Here is a 27,324-nt window from a genome sequence, read left to right as displayed (position 1 = left end):
TACAGCGCGTGTCCGAAACCAAGGAGAGGGCGAGGTACATGCTACATTTGCGGGGCCAGCGATCATCAAAAGCAATTTTGTCCACAACGCTCTGCTGCGATGAAAGAACGGACACCGAAACCTTCGACAAGCGCGGCGACGACACATTTTGTACAATTTACGGACAATGTAATTCCTTGTTACACCATTGATGCGTCGTTAGAAATAGGTAAGGTAACAGCAACGTTAGACACAGGAAGTCCAGTTTCATTCTTAAGCGAAGCATTAATTCCACCCAGTATAATTATAAATCCGAATAACAATAGTGTACAGTTCGAGGGGGTTAACCATAGTAAAATAAAAATAGTAGGTCGATTGCGACAAACATTTTCCGTTTCAGATTGCGAGGTTGAAATTGATTTTTATGTTATTCCGGAGAATACTATGAGTTGTCCTTGTCTATTAGGTCGAGACTTTATTACAAATGATAATCTGGAAATAATATTGGGAAAAACAGTACAGATTAGGCGTAGATTGTTGAAAACAGATGACGAATATTCATTACCTGAAATTCTGAAAATTGACACGGTGGATGAATGTATAAATTGTCCTGCATTACCAAATATTAGAATGAATGAAAATATTGACTGGAAATCGCGGGATAAAGTAGAAACTATTTTGAAAACGCATTATATTGAACCAGAACGACCAGAATTCCCTGTAACAAAATTAGAATTAGAATTAGTTCTTAAGTCAAACCATCGACCATTTTATTATAATCCGAGACGTTTGTCGTATTCTGAGAGAAATGCCGTGGAAATAATTATTAAAGATTTATTAGAGAGGAAAATCATTCGATCGAGTGCTTCACCATATTGCAGTCCTGTTGTACTAATTAAAAAGAAATCTGGACAATATCGAATGGCAGTAGACTACAGAGACCTTAACAAACTAACATTAAAAGACCATTTTCCAATTCCGAGAATAGACGACCAAATTGACGAATTACGAGACAAAGTATATTTTACACAATTAGACCTGAAAGACGCTTTCCATCACATAAGTATACATGGAAATTCAAGGAAATACACGTCTTTTATTTGTTTTATGGGGCAATTTGAATATATGCGTATGCCTTTTGGATTATCGAACGGACCGGCATTTTTCATGCGTTTTATTAATAATGCTTTCAGAAAACTATTAGATCAGCGGAAAATTTTAATTTACTTGGACGATATATTAATTGCCACGAAAACTATCGACGAAAATTTAGAAATATTGGAAGATGTCCTCAACATTTTGGTTGAAAACCGTTTAGAATTAAAATTTGAAAAATGCACTTTCTTACTGGAAGAAATTATTTATTTAGGGTATTGTATAAATTCTGCGGGAGTTCGACCGAATAAAGCCAATATACAAGCTGTTGCTGAGTATCCGATACCGCGTAATTACCGAGAATTACAAAGCTTTCTAGGATTAGTTTCTTATTTTCGAAAATTTATAAAAAATTTTGCGTTGCAAGCGAAACCATTATACGACTTATTAAAATCCAAAACCTCTTACCAATGGGATGACCAAATGTTACATTGTTTTGAAATACTTAAAGAAACATTGATGTCGGAACCTGTTTTAGCAATCTATTCGCAACTTGCGGAAACCGAATTGCACTGCGATGCAAGTAGCCATGGATTCGGATCTGTTTTATTGCAGAAACAAGTAGATGGAAAATTCCATCCTATATGCTACTTTAGTAAGCGCACGAGTAAAACCGAATCAAAATACCATAGTTTTGAACTTGAAGCCTTGGCTATAGTTTATTCCCTGGAACGCTTTCGAATTTATCTACAAGGAATTCAATTTAAGATTGTAACCGATTGTCAGAGTCTGAAATTAACCTTAGAGCGCAAAGAAATTAATCCGAGAATTTTGCGATGGTCACTTATTTTAAGAAATTATGATTACACGTTGGAACACAGACCAGGGGACAAATTAGTTCATGCAGATGCTTTTAAGTCGAGAATTCAGTGTACTGATTATTACAGAGAATAGTTTTGAACGAAATTTAACGATATTACAGAATCAAGACTCCCAAATTAATAAATTGCACGATATGTTGTTGCACAATGAGAATACATTTTTTGAGTTAAATAACGGTTTAGTCTATCGGAAAATTAATAATAAGTTATTATTTTATGTTCCCGCCTCGATGGAAGAAAATATAATTCGCACAAATCATGAGGAAGTAGGCCATCAAGGGATAAATAAAACAGTTGAGTATATTTCGCGAGTTTACTGGTTCCCGGATAAAAAGGCGAAGGTACAAAAATTTATAATGAACTGTTTGAAATGTATTACCTATTCAACTAATGCAAATCGTGTAGAGGGGATATTGCAGTGTCCGGAAAAAGGATCAGTACCATTTTATTGCATACATATTGATTATTATGGTCCATTAGAACGCACGAAACATCGTCATAAATACATTTTTGAAGCAATAGATGCATTTACGAAGTTTGTAAAATTTTATCCGACAGTGACCACGAATGCAGATGAAGCAATTAAACGTTTACGAACATATTTTTCTAATTATAGCAGACCGCAAAAGATAGTATCAGACAGAGGTAGTGCTTTTACATCTAATAAATTTAAAGAATTTGTAGCAGAATTTGGAATTCAGCATGTTTTGATTGCGACGGCAACTCCACACTCTAACGGGCAAATTGAGAGGATTAATCGATCACTTACACCAATGCTGTCAAAATTAAGTTCAACAACAAGTTCGTGGAATGAAGTGTTAAGTAGGATAGAATATGCTGTAAATAATACGTTGAATCGTAGCATAGGAGATACACCGTCTAAATTATTGTTTGAGATAAATCAAATCGGTCAAATTAACGACGATTTACGTAATATTATAGAGGAATCTGAAAACCGGGATTTAAATACAATTAGGGCAAATGCAGTTGCGAGAATACAGACAACCAATGAATATAATAAACGTTATTACGATAAGCGACACAAATATCCAAAACAATATTCAGTAGGCGATTATGTTGTAATTAAAAATGTGGATGTTACGCCTGGCGTAAATAAAAAATTGTTACCGAAAGTTAGAGGACCGTATCAAATTTCGAAAGTATTGGACAAAAACCGTTACGTTATACGTGATCCGGAAGGACATCAATTGACACAATTGCCATTTGAAGGTATTTGCTCACCGGAGAATATGAGATTGTGGATACAACCAAATGTAGAGAAGTGATAGAATAAGATTAATATTAGTTTAGCTTAAGATTAGATTAAGTACGCGGAAAACGTGTGTATATTTCAATAAGCGCTAATATTTTGTTTCATAAATAGTTTGTGTAATGGGTGAATGTTTTGGGTACGTGGAAGTATGTTCAGGATTGAATTTAATTTATTTTATAGTTTGACTTCACAGATTATTTTAGTGATAAATCAGTGTTCTTTGTTTAGTCTTAACTTTATCATGACCAACATAAGCGGAACGATTGAGGGCAATCGTTGGTCAGGATAGGCCGAGTTATAGTGTATCGATACGATAACCGATCGTAGAAACAAGCGAAGCCGCCTGCCGCTGGCGAGCCGGGCCCTACGCAGTCGCTTACGAACTGCCAAGCGAGTTAGTCTACTACAATGTATATAAATCCTTAGTCTACTACAATTTATGCAAAGATTTTGTCATCTTAGAGAGATTACTAAAATTTTACAAATTTTGATAAACTCAATAGGTCGTATTTAGCGACGAAATACAGTTAAAAACAGTTACAGATAGAGCTCAATTTATGAGAAGACAGCCAAATGAGCAGTACCATTCAGATTGTGTACAACAATCAGTGAAATATCCCCAATCTGTGATGAATAGACTGTTGATGTTTATGCAGCAAATGTATACGTTCCTAGAAAATAGATAAAAGAGTGAAACCTAAATAGATGTTTCTTTCATCGCTAGAGGTCCTTAAAAATATATTTTTTATTTTACATATGGCATATGTTTTGCATATTTTACATAAAAACATATGTCATATATGTTTATCGCATTTCTTTTCATCAAATTAATGCTTATATAGGCTTCCGAACATCTATTTAAGTCTACTAATTCAACGTTTGTATACGACAATCATGGCAGACATGGCAACAGAGCTATTTATACATCTCGTGAATCAGTAATTCTGAAATATTCTTGGCAGATGGGTTCTAAGTAAACGAATTTTCTGAGGACAGATTATTAAAGGAACTAAAACAATTAAAGCATGTCATTTCAGCAAGTTCAAATACGCCACAATCACATCTTGTAATGTTGAGCATTCGTTCTCAGCTTATAAATTGACTTTAACCCTTACGTGGACTCTCAATTTCAACTGAATTATTTTATTTAATGTTGATTTTTAACAAATTGGTAAATGGAAATCAACTTTCCTTTAAAGCATTTAAATGGTAGTCACTGTACGTATATGCAAGACGGAACACCGTATCATAGGGCAAAATCAACCATGAACTTGTTATCATCCGAAAGTATTCCTCTTCTCAGATCACCAAGCAACTCACCCGACATGAATCCAATAGAAAATGTTTGGAATTTACTTAAAACACTTGTATATGCGTCCCTTAACACTACAATAATCGATTTGAAAGAAAGGATTATAGATGTTTGGCAAAACAGCGAAGATATAAAAAATATGATCAAACGATGTACATATACATAACATGCCAGAAAGAATACAAATATTAATCGAAACAAAGGGAGAAAACACACGTTATTAACATGTATTTTGTATAAATAATTGTAATTTCATTAAAAGCATTAAAAAAGTTGAAAATTTTAGGTCACCCTGATTTATTAGCATGAGATTAAATGTAATTCGTGGTGAAATAAATATAATAAATTATTAAATTTTTGTTTTTGTACGTAAGATTCGAAATAAAATGAGTTTTCTTTGCAGTTGGTAATTTATAAGAAGACACTGATAAAATAGTATTTTTGGTTATTTAAATTATTAATTATATTAACGTAATAAAATTGCTTTTGAATATTTATTTTTATGGTACTACTTAGCAATACAAAATACTATTATGGTACAATTTATTTTAAAAAGATCGAATTCTTTAAATTGTCAATCGATGATACCATTTATGGTACGCACTGAACATACACCAAAACTGTTATTCAATTTTAAAACAATACTGTGACACAAAATAATACTGTGACAAAACTAGAACGACTCCAACGAATACTGCATACCCAATTAGTAAAGTAGGCAATCATTTCTTAAATTTTATTAGTTTCATTAGTGAAATCGAAATTCAATCAAGAATATAAATTTGCAACAATATACAAGTCACATGAAATAAATATGTTATTAATACTGATTTTATATTTATCGTACTGATTATAATAGTATGTTAAAAAATAAATATAAGCACCTATTAAATTAATTAAATATTCAATTTATCAATTACGACAAATTATAAAAAATCTACTGAATTAAACTTTCTCGTTATCCTCGTCATAGATATTGTTGTTTCCCATAAAAAATTTAGATTTTTATTTAAAAGTAATTTTTCAATAAAATGTCATTTACTGTTATTAATAAAACCTCCGTGCTCTGACAATCTTTAATAGTTAAAATCTATGTTATCTATAATAATACATAACATGTTTTTATTGCTCCAGAGTTGTGTAAAATATGAAGTGAAAGATTAAATCAAATATGATATGTAAAAGTTGAAGGCAAGTTACAGCTATATGTTGTTATTAACCTAATGTTTACATCACTCAGCATTTTATTAATATACTATCAAAGTACATGTTAATATACTTCGTTCATCAATTATCTTGTTCGTAAACCTATTTTGTAAATCTGAAGATGTACAAAAATCGTAGTTTCGGATTCAATTAAGGACGCTATTAGTTATTAGTTATAAATCATCACTCGTACATTTTACATATCATATATAATTAAAGATAAAGTATTCTTAGTTATTACGTATAAAGAAATGCATTACTGCCTATACGTGTATATTTTCTGTATGACAGTTTTTCAAAATAATAACTTCCATCCGTCAGTGAGCATCTATGAAGCTTTCATTAAGAAAGTCTGTAATTGTAACATCGGGGATCAAAAATGTATTATTGCAGTATTGTAATTACTGTAAAAACGTTATATATGTATGTTAGGTAATTTAGGCGCTTATGATTTATAAAACATATTTTAAGCTTCCAAATATATATTTTGAACATCTTCACCGATGCTCTGCTGCTACATGATCGAACGTATCTCAAAGCAGTAACGACAGTCTCTACTCAACCAGGGGTGGCAAATATTTACCCTAAGAAGCGGGCTCGATACTCTGTCAAAGAAGTCCTTTGTAAACCGAGCTGCGTCATCGCCACAGTGTCGGCGAGTCGTATGATGCGAGCACTCCAAGTACTCCTTGAATCCACTGAAACAAACATATTGAACAGTCTTCATTATATTCCAATATGGAGAAAACATAACGCATATCAAATTTAATCTGCATTCCTATGACGTTTTTCGTATAAATCAATCATAGAGAAGTAAACAATACCTTAGCAGACCGATTTTAGTTAATCTCGATAAATACTGAATTTGTTTCAAAATGATTATATAATGTAGGAAAGTCAAATTTTCAGAAATGGAGTCATACAAAACGTCCCTTCCACGCGGACAGAAATATGCTACGGGGAAAAGCAGTAAGACGAATGTGGCTGTTTGTGGAGTGAGTCTACAGTGTAGATGGAAAGTGAGTGTACAGTGTATGTGAAAATACCTGTGAAGAAGTCGACCAACTCTACTATACAGGGTGTTCAGCCACCACTGGGAAAAATTTTAATGCGAGATTTTAGAGGCCAAAATAAGACGAAAATCAAGAATATCAATTTCTTGACTGAGACTTCATTAAAAAGTTATTAAAAAATTTCAAATCATACTAAAAAAATTATATTTAGTTACAGAGGTCAATTACAAACATTTTTGGTGAATAGACATACCCCGAAATCCTACGCACTTTCGAGAAAAAAATTCCTTACCAAAAATCTAACGTGAGGCCAGAAATGCTGCTTCTCTGATGCGAATCTTTAAAATGTCATAACTCCTGAACGGATTGGAGGATTTTAATTTTTCAAAATGCAAACACCGCGCATTTTAGTGGAGAATATGTAGAAATTCTGACAATATTGAAACAGTTGTTCTTTGGCATCGTAAAGTGAGAAAACCTCCATAAAAATGATTTTCAAACGGCCATAACTCCAACAATAGTGAATGGATCTCATTGAAAATTTTTTCTAAAGCAGAGCCAATGGATACCTACAAACAAGTATTAGACAACTTTTCCGCCCAGCGTCAATCAAAGTAATTAAAAATGAAAAACGAATTTTTAAGAAAAATCGAAAAGGGAGTCTGTGCCTAAATTTTTCGGCGAAATTTAAAAATTTCAAATCAGTCTGGAAAAATTATATTCCATTGCAGGGGTCGATTACAATCATTTTTCGCCAATAGACATACCCCTGAAATCCTTCCCACTTTCTAGAAAAAAATTCGAGATGGTGTAAATTTTTCGACAAAATTAAAAAATTTCTAATCGTTCTGGAAAAATTATTTTCGGTTGCAAGGTTGGATTACAAGCATTTTTGGTAAATAGACATACCCCCGATATCTTAACCATTTTCGAAAAAAAAAATTCAGTACGGGCAGAACTTTAAACGTTAATAACTTGTAAAAGAAACCTCCATCAACAAATTGGTATTCTTCATTTTCGTCTTATTTTGACTTCTAGAAACTCCCATTAAAATTTTTCCCTGGAGTGGCCGAACACCCTATATGTACCACATATTTTAAAGATAATTCAATACTTAACTTTAATCACTTTGAATATTTTCCTTATTTTTATAGATATGGAAAAACTTTCTTTAGAAAAATTGTATAGTATGGACAAGGCCACAATACGATTGTAATAATTTTTGTATAATTAGAGAATTTTCAGAAATTTCTTTCTTTTTTAATATACACTATATTTTTGTATTCTTAGTAGAATAGCGGATCTATAGATGACTTCAACGACCAAACCTTGAAATTAATTTTCCTAAAATATTAAAATCTTGTGTTATTATATAACATACATTCCTCTTTTATCTTGCAAGAAATACAAAATTAAATTATGTCACATTCTAAAATTATTAAGAAAAGATCTATATAAGAACATAGAATTTTTCAATTAAGATGGGAATTAGATAGATATAAAAGCTAAAGTTTCATATTTCATTTATAATCAAAGTATGTACAGTGAAAACTCGATAAATATCCTCAAGAGCTGTTCCATAAATGATACATTTTTTTCCCCACCACTAGGGGGATCCCCCTTGAACCAGTGAGGCGAAGTGTAACCGGAGACGTAGCGGCTTTCTTTAAAAATCTTCTGTACAAGAAGAATGTTTTTTATTTTTTACTTTTTTTTAATAAAAATTTTACTATCATGTGGGGAAGATTTTTCTAATTAAAATGAGACTAAACACGATATAAATCGGCCAATATTTGTTACCATAATATTGAATTAAATATTGTGTACTCGTATCTTCGCAAGGTCAGTGGATTGGTACATTTATCGAACAGTGGTAGCTAACGAAACCCCCTATTTCATAAGTGTTGCAGTTTTTGATCACTTTCGAAACGGTGGAACCGTTCCGTTTGAAAATAGCTACCTCCCGTTCGATAAATGTAGCCAGCACCTCGATGCGTCGTTCTTTGATATTTCCGAACATAGAAAAGGACAGCACAAGAAGGATAAATAAAGAGAGAAAGACTCGCAAGTACAATATTTAATTCAATATTATGCTACCAAATATTGACCGATTTATATCGTGTTTAGCCTCATTTTAATCAGAGAAATCTCCCCAACATGATAGTGAAATTTTTATTAACAAAAAGTAAAAAATAAAAAACTTTCTTCTGTGCAGTAGTGTGGTCACACTGACGCGGATATTTAAACTGGGGCGATAAATCCGAGTTTCAGTCCCTCTTTCTTCTTTAGCTACTGACTCTTTCTACGTTCGAAGCGTCGGCAAACTACAATCAAATTCGAAAGACGATTCTCCTATTCCGTAAGTGTTGCTGACCGGACCCGGAGTAGCGACATTTATCGAGTTTTCACTATATTGATATCTTGAAGGAATTTAATTTAAAGTGTCATTATGATATACAGTATTGTCTCTATAGAAGCGACGCTCTCGATTATAGCGTGGACGAGAAACGATTCTTAATCGCCGAATTTGCTATCGCTTCCTTCGCTTTGGGTCGGCTGTAACGAAACAGGCGATGTTTACGCGAGCCTATACGAAATCGGTGTTCTAATTCCGACCTCTACCTCTCTTGGTAAAGGTCGCAGAATGAAATACTGATTCTGTATAGGCTCCCGTAAACATCGCCTCTGTTACGATACAGCCGACGTGGAGTCACCTGAGCGATGATGCCTTTGATCGCTTATTGCGTTGGTAAATAGGATCTAAATTGTATATCGTATTTGGTGTCATTTTAATCAGAAAAGTGTCACGAATATGTTGATGAAGTTTGAAAAAAGGAAGAACAAAAATAAAGATAAATTTCGTTGTTGATTTAATATTGTATATGTACTAGTTAAATCGTGTCATAGCTTCAGTATATATATGTACCTATCGCTCGTTTACTGCAATAGTGATAGTACTCAAAAACTTGCGAATTTGAACTGTTTAACCAACTTATTTTACTTTGAGTTGTCTCACGATTTCAGCAAATAAATGATAGGTCAATTAAATTACAATTCCTTTTTTCAGATGAGGATACCACTTCAAAGAAAGGACAAATGTATATTATAATTTATGAAAAATAATAATAAAAATTATGTTGTACTTGATCTTAATTAAATCAGAAAACTGTCACAGCAGATATGTTAAAAGTTTCAAAACAAGAAAAGGAAAAATAAAAAATCTGTATTATTGCATTAGTGTTGCCTTAGTAATTTGAACCCGTATCGTATGACAATGTTCTACGACGGACCGTTAAGCGCGCCGCTATCTTGGGGAACCGCCCATAGGAAGGCACACTCGCCGATACAGCGAGTGCTGGGTTGTAATGGTACGCGGTGGGGATAAGTAGAGGGGATACGATATTTGCCTATATCGTGGACGAATTCCGAGCTTATACAGGGTGTTCGGCCACCTCTAGCAAAAATTTTAATGAGCGATAGTAGAGGCCAAAATAAGACGAAAATCAAGAATACTAATTTGTTGGTGGAAGCTTCGTTAAAAAGTTATTAACGTTTAAAGTGCCGCTCTTACTGAATTTTTTTCTCGAAAATGCGCAAGATTTCGGGGGTATGTCTATTCACCAAAAATGACTGTAATTGAACCCTACAACCGAAAATAATTTTTCCACAACGATTTGCAATTTTTTAATTTTCTCGAATAATTTCACACCTTCTCTATTTTTTTTCTCGAAAGTGGGCAGGATTTCGTTGGTATGTCTAATGACAAAAACTGATTGTAATTGACCCCCGCAACCGAAAATAATTTTTCCACAACGATTTGCAATTTTTTTCTCCGTTGAAAAATTTAGACACCTAATTGGATTTTCAGTAAGGAATTTTTTTCTCGAAAGTGCGTACGATTTCGGAGGTATGTGTAATGATAAAAAATGATTGTAATTGATCCCCGCAACCGAAAATAATTTTTTTAAAACGATTTGAAAAATTTTTTTTCGCCGAAAAATTTCAGCACCTACTCGATTTTTTTTCTCGAAAGTAGATAGGATTTCGGAGGTATGTGTACTCACCAAAAATGATTGTAGTTGACCCCCGCAACCGAAAATAATTTTTCCAGAACAATTTGAAATTTTTGAATTTAATTGTTAATAACTTTTTAACGAAGCTTCCATCAACAAATTAGTATTCTTGATTTTCGTCTTATTTTGGCCTCTACTATCGCTCATTAAAATTTTTGCTAGAGGTGGCCGAACACCCTGTATAGAGAAAATACTGTACATCGATCTGAATATAATCAGTATATTGGTAAAATAAGAGAACATACATATTTTGCTTATTCAATTAGTATTAAATTCAAAATTATGCATTACAATCTACATACATTAGTATAATCCTTGATAAATATACTTTACATTATAATTCACTAAACTGAAACATTATGTATAATTCATAAACAAAATATTGTTCATTACGTAACAAAAATGTAGGCACGAAAGTATTCGTACACCATATGAAGAGAAGATCGTTATTGTTTACGCTTGGTTTTGTTTTTCTAATGTTTCTCTGTTTTATATAATGTATTCCAAGTCAGTTGAATGGAACTTGTTCGTTAGAATAGATTTTTTACAAGAACAATAGTGAAAATGAAAGGAACTATCATATCAGAAAGAAAGATAAATTGTTGCGTCGCAGATCCTCGAGCGTCCCTTCACGACGCAATATAACACTTAGGGCCTCTTCATTAGACATTTTTCGTCGCCTGGGCAAGTGGTATTCTTATAAGGCCAGACATCGGCTAGGTGGTTAGAGGCGCCACTCGATTACCCATATTTCTAATATGTTTACGTCCACCCTGGTGTCCTCTTAACCGACTTTCCTTTTCCAAAACAGTCTTATGCATACCTCTACTTCTTTTCCTAGGTCCCAGCCTACATTTTTCCCAACTAGCCAATGCCTGATAAAACCACTCCCAATTTTCCATTCCGATTCCGGCATCTCCACCCACTAAAATTAGATATACTGCGAGCAACGACGAGAGATTATTCTAAAAATCCGAGATATAACATTGTATAAATCCGAGCAGAATATTGTAAAGGTCCTCGCCGTGGACTAAATCAATCGCGCTTCACTAATAATATTATTAAACCAACCAACATTTTATACTTCGTCGTGAGCCAACCATTTCAACGTTGTCGCGACGTACACGACATAAATATATCATTATTTAAAGATGGAAAATCTCAACGCAATATATTAAATTTTGTTAAAATATTACGTAGTACTGTGAAAGATTGTCTAATTAAATTATATAATTTTACACATACACTCACTTCTACGCATGGATATTAAAACAGTTTGATAATAATAAGAATAAATTGGATTGTAATAATGTCATGACAAATCTATAAATTTTAATTTTCATTGGTAGATAAAGTACGATTTAACGTATATACAGGGTTGCCGACACTACTTGAGAAAGCTCTATAACTTTCAAAATATGTGTTGCACGAAAAAATTTTGTATACAATAGTTGCATGATTTAAAGGGGTAAATTATGTAATGCATTTACTTTTTTTATAGGTGGCGGCATTTTGGAGATTCGATAGACAACTTTGTTTTTTTTAAATAAAAAATACTATATTCTTTATATCAAAATATGGAATAGCGAATTCTGAGAAAAAAAGTATTGACCTTTATTCTCCCTAAACCTATTAGTTAACAAGTAATTTTCAAGAAATGAAGTGAAATTACTCGACAACTATTAGGTTTAGGGCTAATAAAGGTCAATACTTTTTTTCTCAGAATTCAATATTCTTCCATATTTTAATATAAAAAATATAGTATTTTATTTAAAAAAACAAAGTTGACCTTCAAATCTCCGAATCGCATCCACCTATAAAAAAATAAATACATTACATAATGTACCTCTTAAAACATCCAACTTTTGTATACAAAATTTTTTCGTGCAACGCATATTTTGGAAGTTATAGAGCTGTACAAGTTGAGTGGACCAACCCCTATGTATACGTATGTTGTCGATCATTTGAATTATCATACGGATCGTCAATCATACAAATCGATAGGTCGCATTGAAAATACTTAAATAGTAAGGATGATGGTTTCATTCCATACATTCGGGAAGAAATCATTTCATACAACCGATGACTATTGTATACAGTCACATACACATCAAAGTTCACTGGAGTATCATCTCTTGGGTATGGTCGACTGTCCTTCTCTCGAATACTTTCGCGAGAAAGACAGTCGTTGAAACCTGCGGGCAAACCACCAGTAAACATCCACTGTGGACCTCTTGAGACTTTCGCTATGGCTTACGGCGCATATATTGTGCTTCACGAAGGCCATTGTATGGTACGAACTTCTGGCAGCCACAACACTTATTTACTACTGGCAGAGTTTCGACCACACAGAGCGTTCAATGTCGCACTCCTTCACGCTCAAAGAGTTAATCAGATGCTTTTCTTTGAGAAAGTTGTCCAGACTTCTAATAGATGGTAATTTATAGGATAGAAATCAAATAAATTAGATGAAGTTCAACCACCATTTGTGTACTGTTTCTAATTGGGCAGAAATTAAGACCTATTCTTATACAGGGTGTCCGGCTACCCCTGGAAAAAATTGTAATGGGAGATTCTAGAGGCCAAAATAAGACAAAAATCAAGAATACTAATTTATTGATGGAAAAAGTTATTAACGTTTAAAGTTCCGCCCGTACTAAATTTTTTTCTAGAAAATGGGTAGGATTTCGGGGGTATGTATTGACCAAAAATGATTATAATTGACCCCCGCAACCTAAAATAATTTTTCCAGAACGATTTGAAACGTTTCAATTTCGCCGACTTTAGGCACCTGCCCTTGTCGATTTTTCTTAAAAATTCGTTTCTGATTTTTAGTAATTTTGTTTGACGCCCTATAGAAAAGTTGTCTAATACTTTTTTGTAAGTACCCATGAGCTTTACTTCAGAAAAAAGTTTCACTGAAATATATTTACTATTGCAAGAGTTATGGCTGTTTGAAAATTGGATCATTTTTATGGGGTTTTTCTAACTTTACGTGGTGAAGGAATAACTTTTACAATATTGTTAGAATGTCTACATATTCTTCATTAAAATACGCGTTGTTTGCCGTTTGAAACATTAAAATCCTCCAATCCGTTTAGAAATTAGGACGTTTTTGGCCTCACATTAGATTTTCGGTAAGGAATTTCTTTTCTCGAAAATGCGTAGGATTTCGAGAGTATGTGTAATGACCAAAAACGATTGCAATCGGCTTTTGCAACTGAAAATAATTTTTTTAGAACGATTTGAAAAATTTTTTTTTCGCTGAAAAATTTTAGCACCTAACCGATTTTTTTACTCGAAAGTGGGTAGGAATTCAGGGGTATGTGTAATCACCAAAACTGATTGTAATTGAGCCCTGCAACCAAAAATAATTTAATTAAATTTTTTAACGAAGCCTCAGTCAAGAAATTGATATTCTTGATTTTCGTCCTATTTTGACCTTAAAAATGTCTCATTAAAATTTTTCGGAGGGGTGGCCGAACACCCTGTATAATCTCGCTAATAATTAATCGTCATACTGTTCTTGATCATTTAGTCAAATTTGTCGTAATAACTTATGTCTTTTGTTAATAATTAAATTTATAATATTTCCAAATATGAGGGTTAACTTATCTATTATCTTGGTTGCATTTCTAATCACTCACTTTGGATGATCAAAAATTGGTAGAAATGAAACATTTTTTTTTATGCAAAGTATAAGTTCTACATTGCTTATAATTCCTCCGAACAGTTATATCGCAATGATAATTTACATAAAAAATTGAAAATTAGCGGTAAAACATAGAAATTAGTTTATTTGATCAATTACTGACATGTTTTATATTATATTGTAGTTAATATTGAAACTTTTAATGTGTAGATAATTTAGATTCTGTGGTGCGTAGATAATTTAGATAGGTGACGGCTGTGTTTTTTCAACCAGAAAAGAAATTCCCCTTTTAAACTTAGTACAGGAAACAAAAGCGAGATTAATACTTACATAGATTCTACGATTCTTACAGGACAAAATTATTGAGAATAAAACAATAAAAGTATAAAATCACATTTTTTCAGCTACTGAGCTTCTCATAAGCCAAATAAATGTGTGAAATAATGAGTAAAATTTTATTCGAATTATAGATAACCAATAAAATCAACGTATATCAATTTATTCGCGACGCTCATTCGATCGAATTTTATTTCATTCATTATATGAAATTTTTATTTAAATAAGGGTTTAAAAGTTAAAATTAAACTAAAATAGACAAAAAAAGACAAAAAGTTAAATAAATTAGCTAGACTTTTAAAATGGCCAATTATTAATCCTCGTCAAGTAGATTTCTGGTCCATTCGAACCCATGCAAACTGTTGTTTATTTCAAAGTCATGATATTCTGTTTTTAATAAATAATAATAAAAATGATACTAATTGAATTTATAAAATTAACGAATAAAGAATTTTACGATTAAATGCTGGCAAAACCAGAGTGGTTAAGGCTGTAAAATGCTTAATAATAAATTAATGTACAAAAGTTTGGAGATTACGACATTTCCAAAGTTTCTAAAACTGATCTATTCTAGCCGTGATTCCCTTTTTAGAACTGTTCCTAAAAAACAATGAACTTCGAAGAATGGTGTATTAAGCGTAGTGCGTCTCTATGTGGAAAGTTAATTTAAAATGAACAGAATTATTTCACACAAAATACTAGACGTGGGGAAAAATGCAGCTTCGACGACAACGTATCTAGCTTTTAATTAAAGGTATTTGCCAGAGTTTGTTAGAAATTTCAGCGAAATTGTGTAAAATTGTACATAACGTAAAAAATATTAATCTCCCAGAGATACTAACATTTAAATGTTATTCGTTTTTTGTCAACCGTAGCTATTGTAAAAGTACAGTACATAATGATCGCTTGTAATCCGAATACTATGAATGGACCAATTTCCCTATTAAAATTTGAAACTAAAACAACCTTCTGCGTAAAGGACAGAAAGTAGACTGATTCAAGGATGGATTTACACGCTGTCAGTACAATATATCAGGTGTCCGTGCTACCATAAATCGACGTCACAATGAGACACACGTAATTCCTCCTTCTCTTGGAATAAAACTTCCCATCAGAGTTTTCGAATGCGCAGCATTCGTCATTTATCAAGCTGTAACGGATTGAAGAGGGTAGATTCAGTTATGTAATGGTTTAGCATAACAGAAAAAGTTAGCTAAAAAATTTGTATACATGTATACCATATAGTGATTCGTATAACTAGAATGCGTTGCGCCATTGAAATAATTAGAGACTAAAGATCACGGACCAAAATCAACTAGCACATATCTATTGGTTATCTGTATTAATTCTGTTTGATAAGTTCAAATTCTGACACCTTGCACAGTGACACAGATGGAGGAGAAGACAACTAGCTGGACATTTCAGAATTCATTACTAATAAAACATCTCACTTAACATAAACCAATAAAAAAGCTTCATAGGTAATACAAAAGAAACAAAATGATTCGCAATGTATAGTGTTTCATGCTTATTGTTGCGGTAAAAAACCTCTATATCCTTACAATGTATGGCGTCTGGGTTTGTCGCCAGGTCGAGCGTTCCTGGAAACAAGTTGACTGTCGGTTTTTCGTTTTATGTTTGTAGGCTGCCGTTGTTCGGCAGTTGGAAGCAATACGTCGGCTAGGACAGGACGCATGTAAAGTCCTGGGTTATTTTTCCTTTGTATACTCAAATATAGATATAATCAAATATATATAAGTTTACCGGAGAATTGTGCCTTTCACTAAATTAAGAACCTGCTTCCACGTAATTAGAACAATACCCTCAACACTTATAAACAAAATTTTGATATCCTCATCACAGAAAAATGACTAAAATTATATTTAAATTATATTATATGTTTGCAAAAAACCAATTTTAAAAACTAATATTCTCGGAAGCTAAAAGTATATCAAGTTATCAACAAAAATTGAAATTGTAATCATACTAGTGATGAAGTTGAAACATTCGTTGAAACTGGAATAAATGCCAATCAAATCAATTGTATACAGGGTGTTCGACCAGCCCTGGGAAAAATTTTAGTGGGAGATTCTAGATGCCAAAATACACTCTGTTCCACAAGAGCGTGTCGGTCATATTTTCTGAAAAAAAAAAAGAATTGTTTATAATTGAACGTATGACCTCAAAATATAAGCATCGTACTACAATGCATTTACTTAGTATGTTGTCCAGTCTCCATCGTTGTCGATTATAGCCCGACACCGTTTAGGCATACTTTCGGCGAGATTTTCCGCCATTGTTTCGGGTAGAGACCTCTATATTTGGCGGATGTGACGTGTCAATTGTTTCACATTAAATACTCGCTTTTCTCTGAGCTTGACCTTCATTGCTGCCCACACGTTTTCGATGGGATTAGCGTCAGGCGATTGAGAAGGCCAATCCAGTGTCCTGATGCCATTTTCGCGTTTCCACTCCGTGCATGCACGACTTCGGTGCTTAGGGTCATTATCCTACTGAAGCACCCACAAGCTGTTATCTGAGCCAAACCATCTTCCATCAGACTTTAATAAACAATGGTGATATATTTTGATCATCTTTTAGGCATTAAGATTGTCCGTAAACAGGTACAAAACTCCAAATCCTTGTCTTCAGAAGCAACCCCAGACATGCACCTTTACCGAGTGCTTCACTGTGCGTTGGATAACGGGAACTGCACGAGGTGACCACGCATGCCTTCTTGTACCCCAGGCTCAATAAGAGCATTCATCCGTAAAGATAATGTTGGAGAAATCACGGTCGATATTAGTCCTCACCAACAACAGACGCAATTCAACTTGCTTTTCGATCAAAAATGGTTTCAACTTTGTGCACCGTCACCCATAGTCAACATCATGTAATCGACGTCGAATTGTATTCAGACTCACTTCTACACCCTTTTTTGTTAAAACAAACTTGACTTTTCGTAGGGAACAAACAGGATTCTTTTTAAAGATTCTTAAAATTGCTTTGTCGTCTTTTTCTGACGTTGAGCGACGCTTGCCACGTTCGAGCAGGTCGTCAACATTTTTAACTTCCTCATACCTTTTCACTCACTTCTTAATAAAGGACACTGACTTGCCCATGTAGCGACTGGCCGCTGCGAACGACATTTTGGGTCCTTTTGGATAATTACAGAGAAACACCGCTTCAAAACGACTAGCGTACGCTGCACTCATTGTTATTTTTGTTACCTTTAACGCAGATAACAGCCCGCACTACTGATTTAACCTTAAAGCATTGAAGCCAAGTGTTCAAACAGTTGAATTAACCGATTGTTAAACAGATGCGTCGTCTAGTGACAAAATTAAAATTTAGTAGTGTAAGACGAAAATCAAGAATACTAATTTGTTGAGGCTTCGTTAAAAAATTATTAACGTTTAAAGTTCCGCCCTTACTGAATTTCTTTCTAGAAAGTGAGTAGGATTTCGGGGGTAGGACTATTCGCCAAAACTGCTTGTAATTGACCCCTGTAACTCAATATAATTTTTTTAGAATGATTTGAAATTTTTTAATTTCGCCTAAAAATTTCAGTACCTATTCGAATTTTTTTCTCGGAAATGGGTAGGATTTAAGAGGCATGTGTATTGGCCAAACATGATTGTAATTGATCGCCGCGACCAAAAATAATTTTTTTTCAGAATAATTTGAAATTTTTTTATAACTTTTTAACGAAGCCTCAGTCAAAACTTTGATATTCTTGATTATTGTCTTATTTTGGCCTCTAGAATCTCCCATTAAAATTTTTTCCAGGGGTGGCCGAACACCCTGTATACGTACTCATATTCATATCATTATAGAAGTGAAATTTAAAGTGCAGTGAACTAAACAACCAAGGATGCATGCGGGAGTGTTAAGTTGTGTATTTTTGTAATTCAAAATACTCATTTATTTAAATTCAAAAATCATTTATTGCTGCGATAAATTTAATGGAAATGTGAGTTAAATAATTTGACTCGGATCAAGAGCTGCAATAAATTCGCTAACGAGCCGCAATTTGCCGACCCGTGACCCAGATGCAGTTGACGCATTACTAAACACACAAATAAAACAAGAATACATTTTTCCAATAGTTGGTTGTTCAACCAATTAATATGTTGACTGCCAGGCCAAAACTGTACAATATTGTATGAGACCAAAATTTTGATATTATTAAGTAAATTACGTAAAATTTATAATAATTGTTATTTTTGTAACACTGTGTCATTCACCTTAATAATGACAACGTCTTGAATGATATCAGACATTATGCAATATGTAGTTTGAAAATATGGACGATTGTAAACAATTCTTTAAACATTAATATTTTTACTTTGTTCCCATAAATTTATAAAATTAACTACGGCACGACGATACCTGTTTTATTTCTCGTCTCGACCATAATAACATAACGCAAAAAAAAAGGAGAAATTGAAAACAGAAATGGTCTACAGGTGGTGACTTAAAAACTCAATGGAAAAACAAGTGTTGGTAAACAAATGGTATTGAAGATGAATATGTAAAAAAGAGAAAACGACATGAACAATAGGAAAATAATGTTCGATACGTGTTTTCTCGCATTGCAGAAATACGTACAGCTACTGTCTTTTTCTATTAGGTTTGTTTTTAGACGAACTCGCGTAAACACAGGATGGAAGTGGACGTTTCTCACGCTGATGGTTGTACAGAAAGCTTAATGTCATTAGCTTATTTCCGCCACGGTCTGTTGCAGCTTTTAAAATTGTGTATCACCCGGTAGGAAAAGAACCGACAGATCAAACAGAGAGAAATATAGAGATTGTAGAGATGAGGTTAGAACGGAAAAGGAACATAAAGGAAAAGAATGATAACCGCGACGAAGGACTAAGTGAATAGAAAAAAAGAATTAGAAAAATACACATTCAGTGAAGAGAAAAAATACATATTGAAATAAAAAGAAAAAAGAGGCGATGGAAGACCAAGAAGAGTACTTCTCGGAGTTAAACAGGGCGAGAGCAGCGGAGAAAAAAATTTTTAAAACAGAATACTGGAAGGAAGAGATCCAGTAGAAGAATATAAAAAAAGAAGACGAATTGGCAAAGACTGAAGGGCTAATAAATAAAGATTGAATAATGTAGGTACTTCAAAAGGAAGATGCACAGAAATATTTGGCAAAATAGATTTAGAAAAATGATATCAAGGCTGCAGTCCAACGCACAAATTTCGTAACATAACAGAAATACATTTTCAATAATTCAGGTTGTTTGAAAGAGAACAAATCATAATCACCCAATTAAGAACAGGGTATTGCTAGACTGATTTACCATCATTCAACTATTGTTAACAAATATGTTATGGTAGACAAATATTCAATACATAAAATTATATGTAAAGAAAACATAATAAAAAGAAAGATTGAACTTATTAAAAACCAATAATCGGATGTTTACAGATGTTTAGGTTTAAGAGATAAGAGGTGTCGATTTCGGAAAGAGAGGAGAGCGGAACCTTCCCAAGGAGAAGCGGGCGTTCTGCTGACAGTCGAATAAAAACTTTTATGAAAGAAGCAGCTCACCGCCCTTTAGTTTTGTCCACCCTTTTGTCCGCTATAATACTTTTTCTATATTAATAGGAAGTAATGTTTAACTCATATTTTCTTTCACTTCCCTTTGGATTCTAAGGTACCCCTCTATTTCGAGAACACAGATGTCGAATGTAAGTAGACAATTATACATGACTATATATTAACTAAATTTATATAAAATTTATGTAATAAAATATTAACAAAATAACTCATAATGGTCGTTAATGACTTTTAAGTTGATGTGACATTAAACAAATCATTTTTTAAAAAGAAAGGCATGAAACAGTGGAAATAGGAAGTATGAAGAGACAAAAGGAGAAATAGAGAAACAGAAAAATAGGAAAACAATGAAAGAGAGGAAATCAGACGAATAAAGAATAAAGTAGAAATCATACAAGAAGAGGATGCAGAGATGGGTAGAGAAATGTGGTAAAAGAAAAAGAGAAATAAAAAAAGGGAGAAAAAGGGCCGGCGTAAAAAAAAATGAAAGGGGAGAAAAGAGAAACTGAGTAGAGGAAGAGTGGCAATGGCTGAACACACGAGAACGAAAAAAGGTTTCAACGCATCTACCACGCATGAACACGGAGGCTCCCTGAACACTCTTATCACGTAAATTCAATTGCACCCTCCTCGCTGTGCATCCTCTTTTTATATAAAATCTTTGTGCACATCCCATTTCGTTTAATGTGCTTAATGGAATAACTCGTTCAAGGAAAATGCTTTCAAGCTGCCGCCAGGTACATTTTTAATCCTTAATTCATAATGCGTTAAAAAAGACCAAAGCGTTAAAACTGCACTAACTAAATCTCTGTTGTCTAACGTATTTCGTATTGTTTACTCACATCGAATTACAAATTCATTCGAATGGCTTCAGCAAAATTCTCACTAGTTTCAAGGATCTCCAACGCTCATGCCGCGATCGAAGCATAACAAATACAGTTTTCAAGTCCAAATAATATTTTTAAAAATAAAAATCAAATATTCCCCTCCAAATATTTGATTTTTTTCATATATCAATATATAGAGTGAGTTGAGTTTCTTGAATATAAACACTTATAGTTATTCGTTATTTTAACATTGCCATATTAGTCTTAAGCCACGTCAATATGGAGAAACAATCTTGTTTTTTTAAGTCTAAATTATGTATTATCTTATTCAAAGTAACCAATTTAGATATAAAATTGTTTTAAATTAATATACGTGAAATAATATTACTTTTGAAATATAAATATAAAAAATAGTCTAAGGAAAATTGGAAACTAAATATTTAATTGTTACTTGCAATAAACTGTTAGTGTTATTCATTGTAATTGTTACTTTCTAATTGGATTGAATTTTGCTTAACACTGCTCTTAAAAGAGTAATTTTATCGAATTCACATCAACTTAAACATTTTATTATTAATATAAGAGCCATAAATTAACATCATTCAATAACTTTCAATAATTTTTTACCTAGATACTTATACGGATAAAATAGTTTGGAAACCCTTTATAAGGTAAATAACTTTTGCATAATTATTACTTACTTTTTATAAATAAATTATTTTCTACCTATACAATTGTTATCTGATGTTGACAAAGTTTATAATGTAAGGAGTGTATGTGTGTGGTTCGGAGAACCGTTGTCGTTGGCGTCGATAGGAGTGTTTAGTCTAAGCTAGAGTAGGTATCGAGTGAGGTGTTTAGGTTTAAGCTAAAATACGTTTTAGGGACTGCGTCTCGAACGCGCGTTTTGTTTAGATCATTATTATAAGATAGGAATAAGGAAGGGTCGACTTTGACTGCAGGAACGTCACTCTGTATCGAACGTTAGTCGAGAGCAGTCACAGTTTACGTTTATGATCTTTTACGTTTACGTTTTATGTCTTTCTTTTATGTTCTTTATGTTAAATCGTTAGTAAATATTAAATACTATAATTATATCCTTACGTTTAGTGTTCGCGTATTTGAATCCATCCACACGTCTCTCTGACCATCCTCGACAATCCTTACAATAATTTGTTTATACGAATTTGTAAACAATTCATGGACTAATTATAAGTCTGTAAATTAATTTTTAATTTTTTTGAAAATTGAAGTAATTAATTTTTGTTCATAAAAAGTTATTTATGCTTATTTATTTGAATAAGAAAGAATGAATATTTCTTTATCTATTATTAGTTATTTAATAATTATTTGCATTAAAGATTATAAATTTATTCGTCCACATACGTTATTCAATCTAATTCGTCGATTAAAAATATTTAAGCAAAGTTTTATCCATTACTGAAGAATACCACGAATTAGTTATTCGAATAAAATAATTTCATATGGTTAACTAAGTAGTTACAAAAAGGTTTATCCTAAGTAATTGAATAATGCCTAATTATGGTCTCTAATTGGTTGAGCTGACGTAAATCATTGTATATTTTTTCATTCAGGCTGCAATAATCTTAAATCTTATATTAAATTGTCTGTGCATATTCATCTGAGCATATATTCAGAATGAGCATCGCACAAGGCCATCTTAGGCCGTTTTATCGACTGTCGGTACATCAAGATGAGCATATGTTTGGTTAGCGTTTATAAAGAGAAGGACCCCAAATGTACCACTTCGATTTTAAGCATCTTTTATGAGACAATAGAAATTATATTTGCAATGATATGTGTAAAATATGAACCATAGTTGTTCTGTTCTTCGGGACAGAAGCGGGATCAGGACGAAGAGGCTGCCCATCGTTAAATTTTAAGGAGCGAACTCGACCGCTGTTACCTGAATTTTTCCTTCAAGTGAGAAAAACATTTCCTAGCCAGAAAAAGTAATCAGAACGCGTCTCTGTTTTACAACCATTTTCAAAACGCTTCACTCTAAGTTAATCCGTATATTGCATATTCCATTCATAACCCTCCGCCGACTCGCAGTACAATACAACCATAAACCATGACCCCAACGAAACGCTTTTTTGGTTAATTTTTAGAAAACTCAGATGGTTGCATTCTCCTCTACCACTTCATCAAGAGGGCGAAAACTCTTCCCCGACTAACGAAGTCACAGAGGGGAGAATCACAATTTTGGCTGTCAACGAGAATTTTGTTGACAAGCCTTCATTCTATTCAAGATTTGGCAAATAGAAGTTATCACAAATGTCGCACAGAAACAATAGTTACTTTATAGTTTGAAAGATACAATTAAGTTATACAGGGTGTCCCGTAGCATGTGGGACTCACTTCAGGACTAGATTCTACACATAAAAATAATTAAAAAAGTTCATATAAATATTCGTCCTATTCGATCTTGTTTTCGAGTTATGGCAAGTTTTTTTTTTACCAAACTGTATTTGCTCACCTTCACAACAAATGTTCGAAATGAGCTTCTTACATATGAACACAGGCCTGGAGACGTTTTATCATTGACTGCTTTACCCTTTCCATTTGTTCAGGAATTGTTCAATTTTCATGGAAAACTTGTAGAATTCTTTTGCGTAGCATTCTAAATTTATTAATAGGCACTTTGTGTACAATGGATTTCAAATAGTCCCAAAGATTATACCAACATACAACTCCTCATAGCTTGAAAACAAGGTCGAATAGGATGTATGTTTATATGAACTTTTTTTATTGTTTTCATGTGTAGAATCTAGTCCTGAAGTGGGTCCCACATGTTACGAGACACCCTGTGTACCTACTGATGTACTATGAATATGTGTCTGGTCGTAGAAACCGTAACAGTGAAGCGACATGTTGCGTGGCTTATAAATAGAAGGTTCAGCGATAGAATCGTGGTTAAATATCGTTGAACTTCTAATTTACAAGCCACGCAACATGTCATTTGCGTTGCAACTTCTATGACCAAACACCTATGTACACTTCTGGACGAAAGGATAGCACACGTGTGCTGTCATTAAGCTCTAAAGGATTGGTTCAGAATTCGCTAGATGCAACTAATGGTACATAAACATTAACTTGTAGTAATATACTATGCATATAACGACAAAATAAAGGATTGATATTCTTTCTTTTTAAATTTATTTCATTTTTATTAAATAAATGTTATATTTCTGAAAATGTGTTATAATTTGACCTACTTTATTTTACACGTTTTATTAGTAAATATATAAACCCATAATGAATTATGACTTAAATATTATATTATTAAAAGATAATGGTTATCTACTATTCGTTAAATCTTGATACATTTTAATCTATCCTTGAGTACTTATTGACAACACACGTGTGTTATCTTTCAGTCCAAGAGTATATGCATAATACATTACTAGATATGCAACTTTATTCAATGAATCGAGGAATTTTTTATACAACACATGTTACATTCTAAACAAAACGGTTATTAAATTGCTGCTCATGCATATATTATTAATACATTTTTAACATATTATTTACTTTTCACCTTCCATTTTCAACGAGTAATAGCTAGGTTTTAATAGACTCGCTCAAAGACAGCTCAAAACAATTATAAACGCTTATGCCAACATTATCGTAACATTTATAGAATTTAGCTAACGTAAAAATATTTTACATTTTAAATAATTCTTAGGTAAGTCGTCAATGTGTAGAGATATTTCTATAATTCTAAATTTATTTCAGTGAAATCACAAGACACAAGGATTGAAAAATATCGATTACGTCGATTCATCTACTTTTTTACTCGTTGAAGAAATATGAAAAAATAAATCGAACTTCTAAGTTAGGGTATACCGCGTTTCTGTCCAGCAAAACTTTTAATCTGCTTGACTGAGCGCGTGTAATTATTGACTAATGTTACCGAATGACAGAGGAAAGTGCACCCACCGTCGACGCAACTTTTCGAACCGCGACACAAAAAAGACGTTGTTATATTAACAAGCGTATCTAAAAAAAAATTGCCTGCGTAATATTTCTCTTGTTACTCTAGGGGAAACTTCAAAGTTCATGAATATAATTAAAAGTATACATCGTTAATGGAGGAATAAACGATTAATTAAGCTAATTATCGAAAAGGCACTACTCAAACAAATTATGTAACGAAACTGTTCTATAGAATTATTGGTGAAGTTTCCTTTTATAAAAGAAAAGACTGAAATTATTGACACGTTTCTGCAGAGAATTTATAATGAAACCTACAAAAAACGTGAATGTTTTGTGAACAAGTCGAAATGCAACAATGCATGGAAATTAACAGCCGTTATAATGGGGACAATTAACAAAATGCAAGGTTATCCTACAATTACATTCTACTGTGTATTTGCTGCATGCAAATTAATATTACTTACAAATTGCATATGATGGTATATCTCCATCATCTAATAGGTGCATGATAAAAAAAAACCTGTATCATCGTATGAACGTGAAAAATCTAGAATCTTTATAAAGTAACTAATGTATGAAGGTGTTCCAGAAAATATTTTATATTTTAGTGGTACATATTACTTCCAAATATTTTCGAATCGTCTAAATAATAAGTTACATGTACTAATTAAGGACGAGGCACTCGGTACGCGCGAAACCTTAAAACCCCTTTAAAACTTAAAAATACACTCGAAACTAAAAACATTGTTCTATTTTTGTGATTCGAAACTCACGAAACCTAGGTAATTAGTAACATATATAAATAACTTATGAGACTTTAATTAGAAAAGAGCAAACTGCTATAACCTGAATAAGGATTGAACACACCCAAATCTCCCACTCATACATATTATCAAAGGAACTCATCCCAATATGCGAACACTGCAACACAACAATTACAACGGACCACCTAATCCTTGACTGCCCAAAATACAATACTCTTCGCCGTAAACACAAGCTGGAATCACAACTTAAAGAAAACCTCACCAACAAAAAGCTACACAACTTACTGGTATTCATCAAAGAAACAAAATTAATTGACAACATATAATAAAAAAACCACCCGACCGACGCCGCTAATAACCTCGCAGTGGATGCGGCGTAAAAAACCATCAAATAAAAAAAAAAACTTATGAGAATAGTGTGATTAAATGACTTTAATTAAATTTTCGCTGTGTTTTAACGTTTTTCTGTTGTTTCTTTAGTTTGGATATAGCCATTGTTGAGAGCAGACGTGTTACCGTTTCTCTAATGCCTTCGGAGCCTTCTTTGTTCTTCAGCTGGCTAGTGTTGCGTAACGGGCATGTGCGGCTGTGTGCTATGCACAGTATCATAGCAATCGGCAGTCTGCAACTTACCTCTAAACCTTTCTATGTATAAAATGTTTCCTACGGGAAACGATTCTGAAATTGTTACCATTGATTAACCGTCCCAACCAGTTTAGTGCTACACAATGATGAATAATCAAGTTTCTCAATTTTAGCTTCTCCAGACATCAAGTGCTTCTAAATATACATACACCAACTACATTCTGGCATCATTGAGTTACATCAATGAGATTCAGATTTCTCAAAATTTTTTGTCAATTCAACAACGGCAGCAGCATCCACAACATCTACTACTGTAGCACATGCCTACTAATGCATACCAAGTGGATTGTATAATATCCTACTAAAGGCGACTCGTTGCAAGTTGTAAAAACAGTTAAGTCAAGAAAAATCAGGTTAAGTAAAGGATCTGATAATAATAACATAATAGTAAGTAATACATTTGATGCGCTTCCAACTGATGATGACGAAGAGACAGACACTAAGACAAATGAATCGAAAGTGCTTAAATCGTTACCGATATACACTCATGATGTGGTTAACTTCCAGGAAATTATTTGCAGAATAAGTGAAATAATAAAAAAAACATACAGCATCCAAAGTATGACTACTTAATTGCGTTGACTCTGAATCTTATAAAGCTCTGACTTTACAGAATATACAGCTCGAACATTACACAATTCAAGAATCCTGTTTCTTATTCTGTAATTTTTGTTAATTTTCCCGGTTTTCCATATTCCAACTTAAGTAAGAGTGTTAAATCTGTTCAAAA

General features: G+C 33.0%; 1 protein-coding gene across 2 annotated transcripts in view; it reads right to left on the bottom strand.

The window, feature by feature from the left end:
• The window catches only part of LOC122403362, a 269,780-nt gene that overhangs the window by 12,735 nt on the left and 229,721 nt on the right, over nt 1-27,324 (bottom strand). For both annotated transcript variants that reach the window (XM_043406852.1, XM_043406853.1), the window contains exon 5: nt 6,330-6,444. In XM_043406852.1, the coding sequence (XP_043262787.1) occupies nt 6,330-6,444 (115 nt within the window). The remainder of the gene's footprint in view (nt 1-6,329; nt 6,445-27,324) is intronic.

The sequence above is a fragment of the Colletes gigas genome, unplaced genomic scaffold (genome assembly GCF_013123115.1).
Source record: "Colletes gigas isolate AHSC1104 unplaced genomic scaffold, ASM1312311v1 Colletes_gigas_Sc00050, whole genome shotgun sequence".
In the NCBI taxonomy this organism is placed as follows: domain Eukaryota; kingdom Metazoa; phylum Arthropoda; class Insecta; order Hymenoptera; family Colletidae; genus Colletes; species Colletes gigas.
The sequence above is the reverse complement of the archived record's forward strand: the minus strand, read 5'-3'. Positions and strand labels throughout refer to the sequence as shown.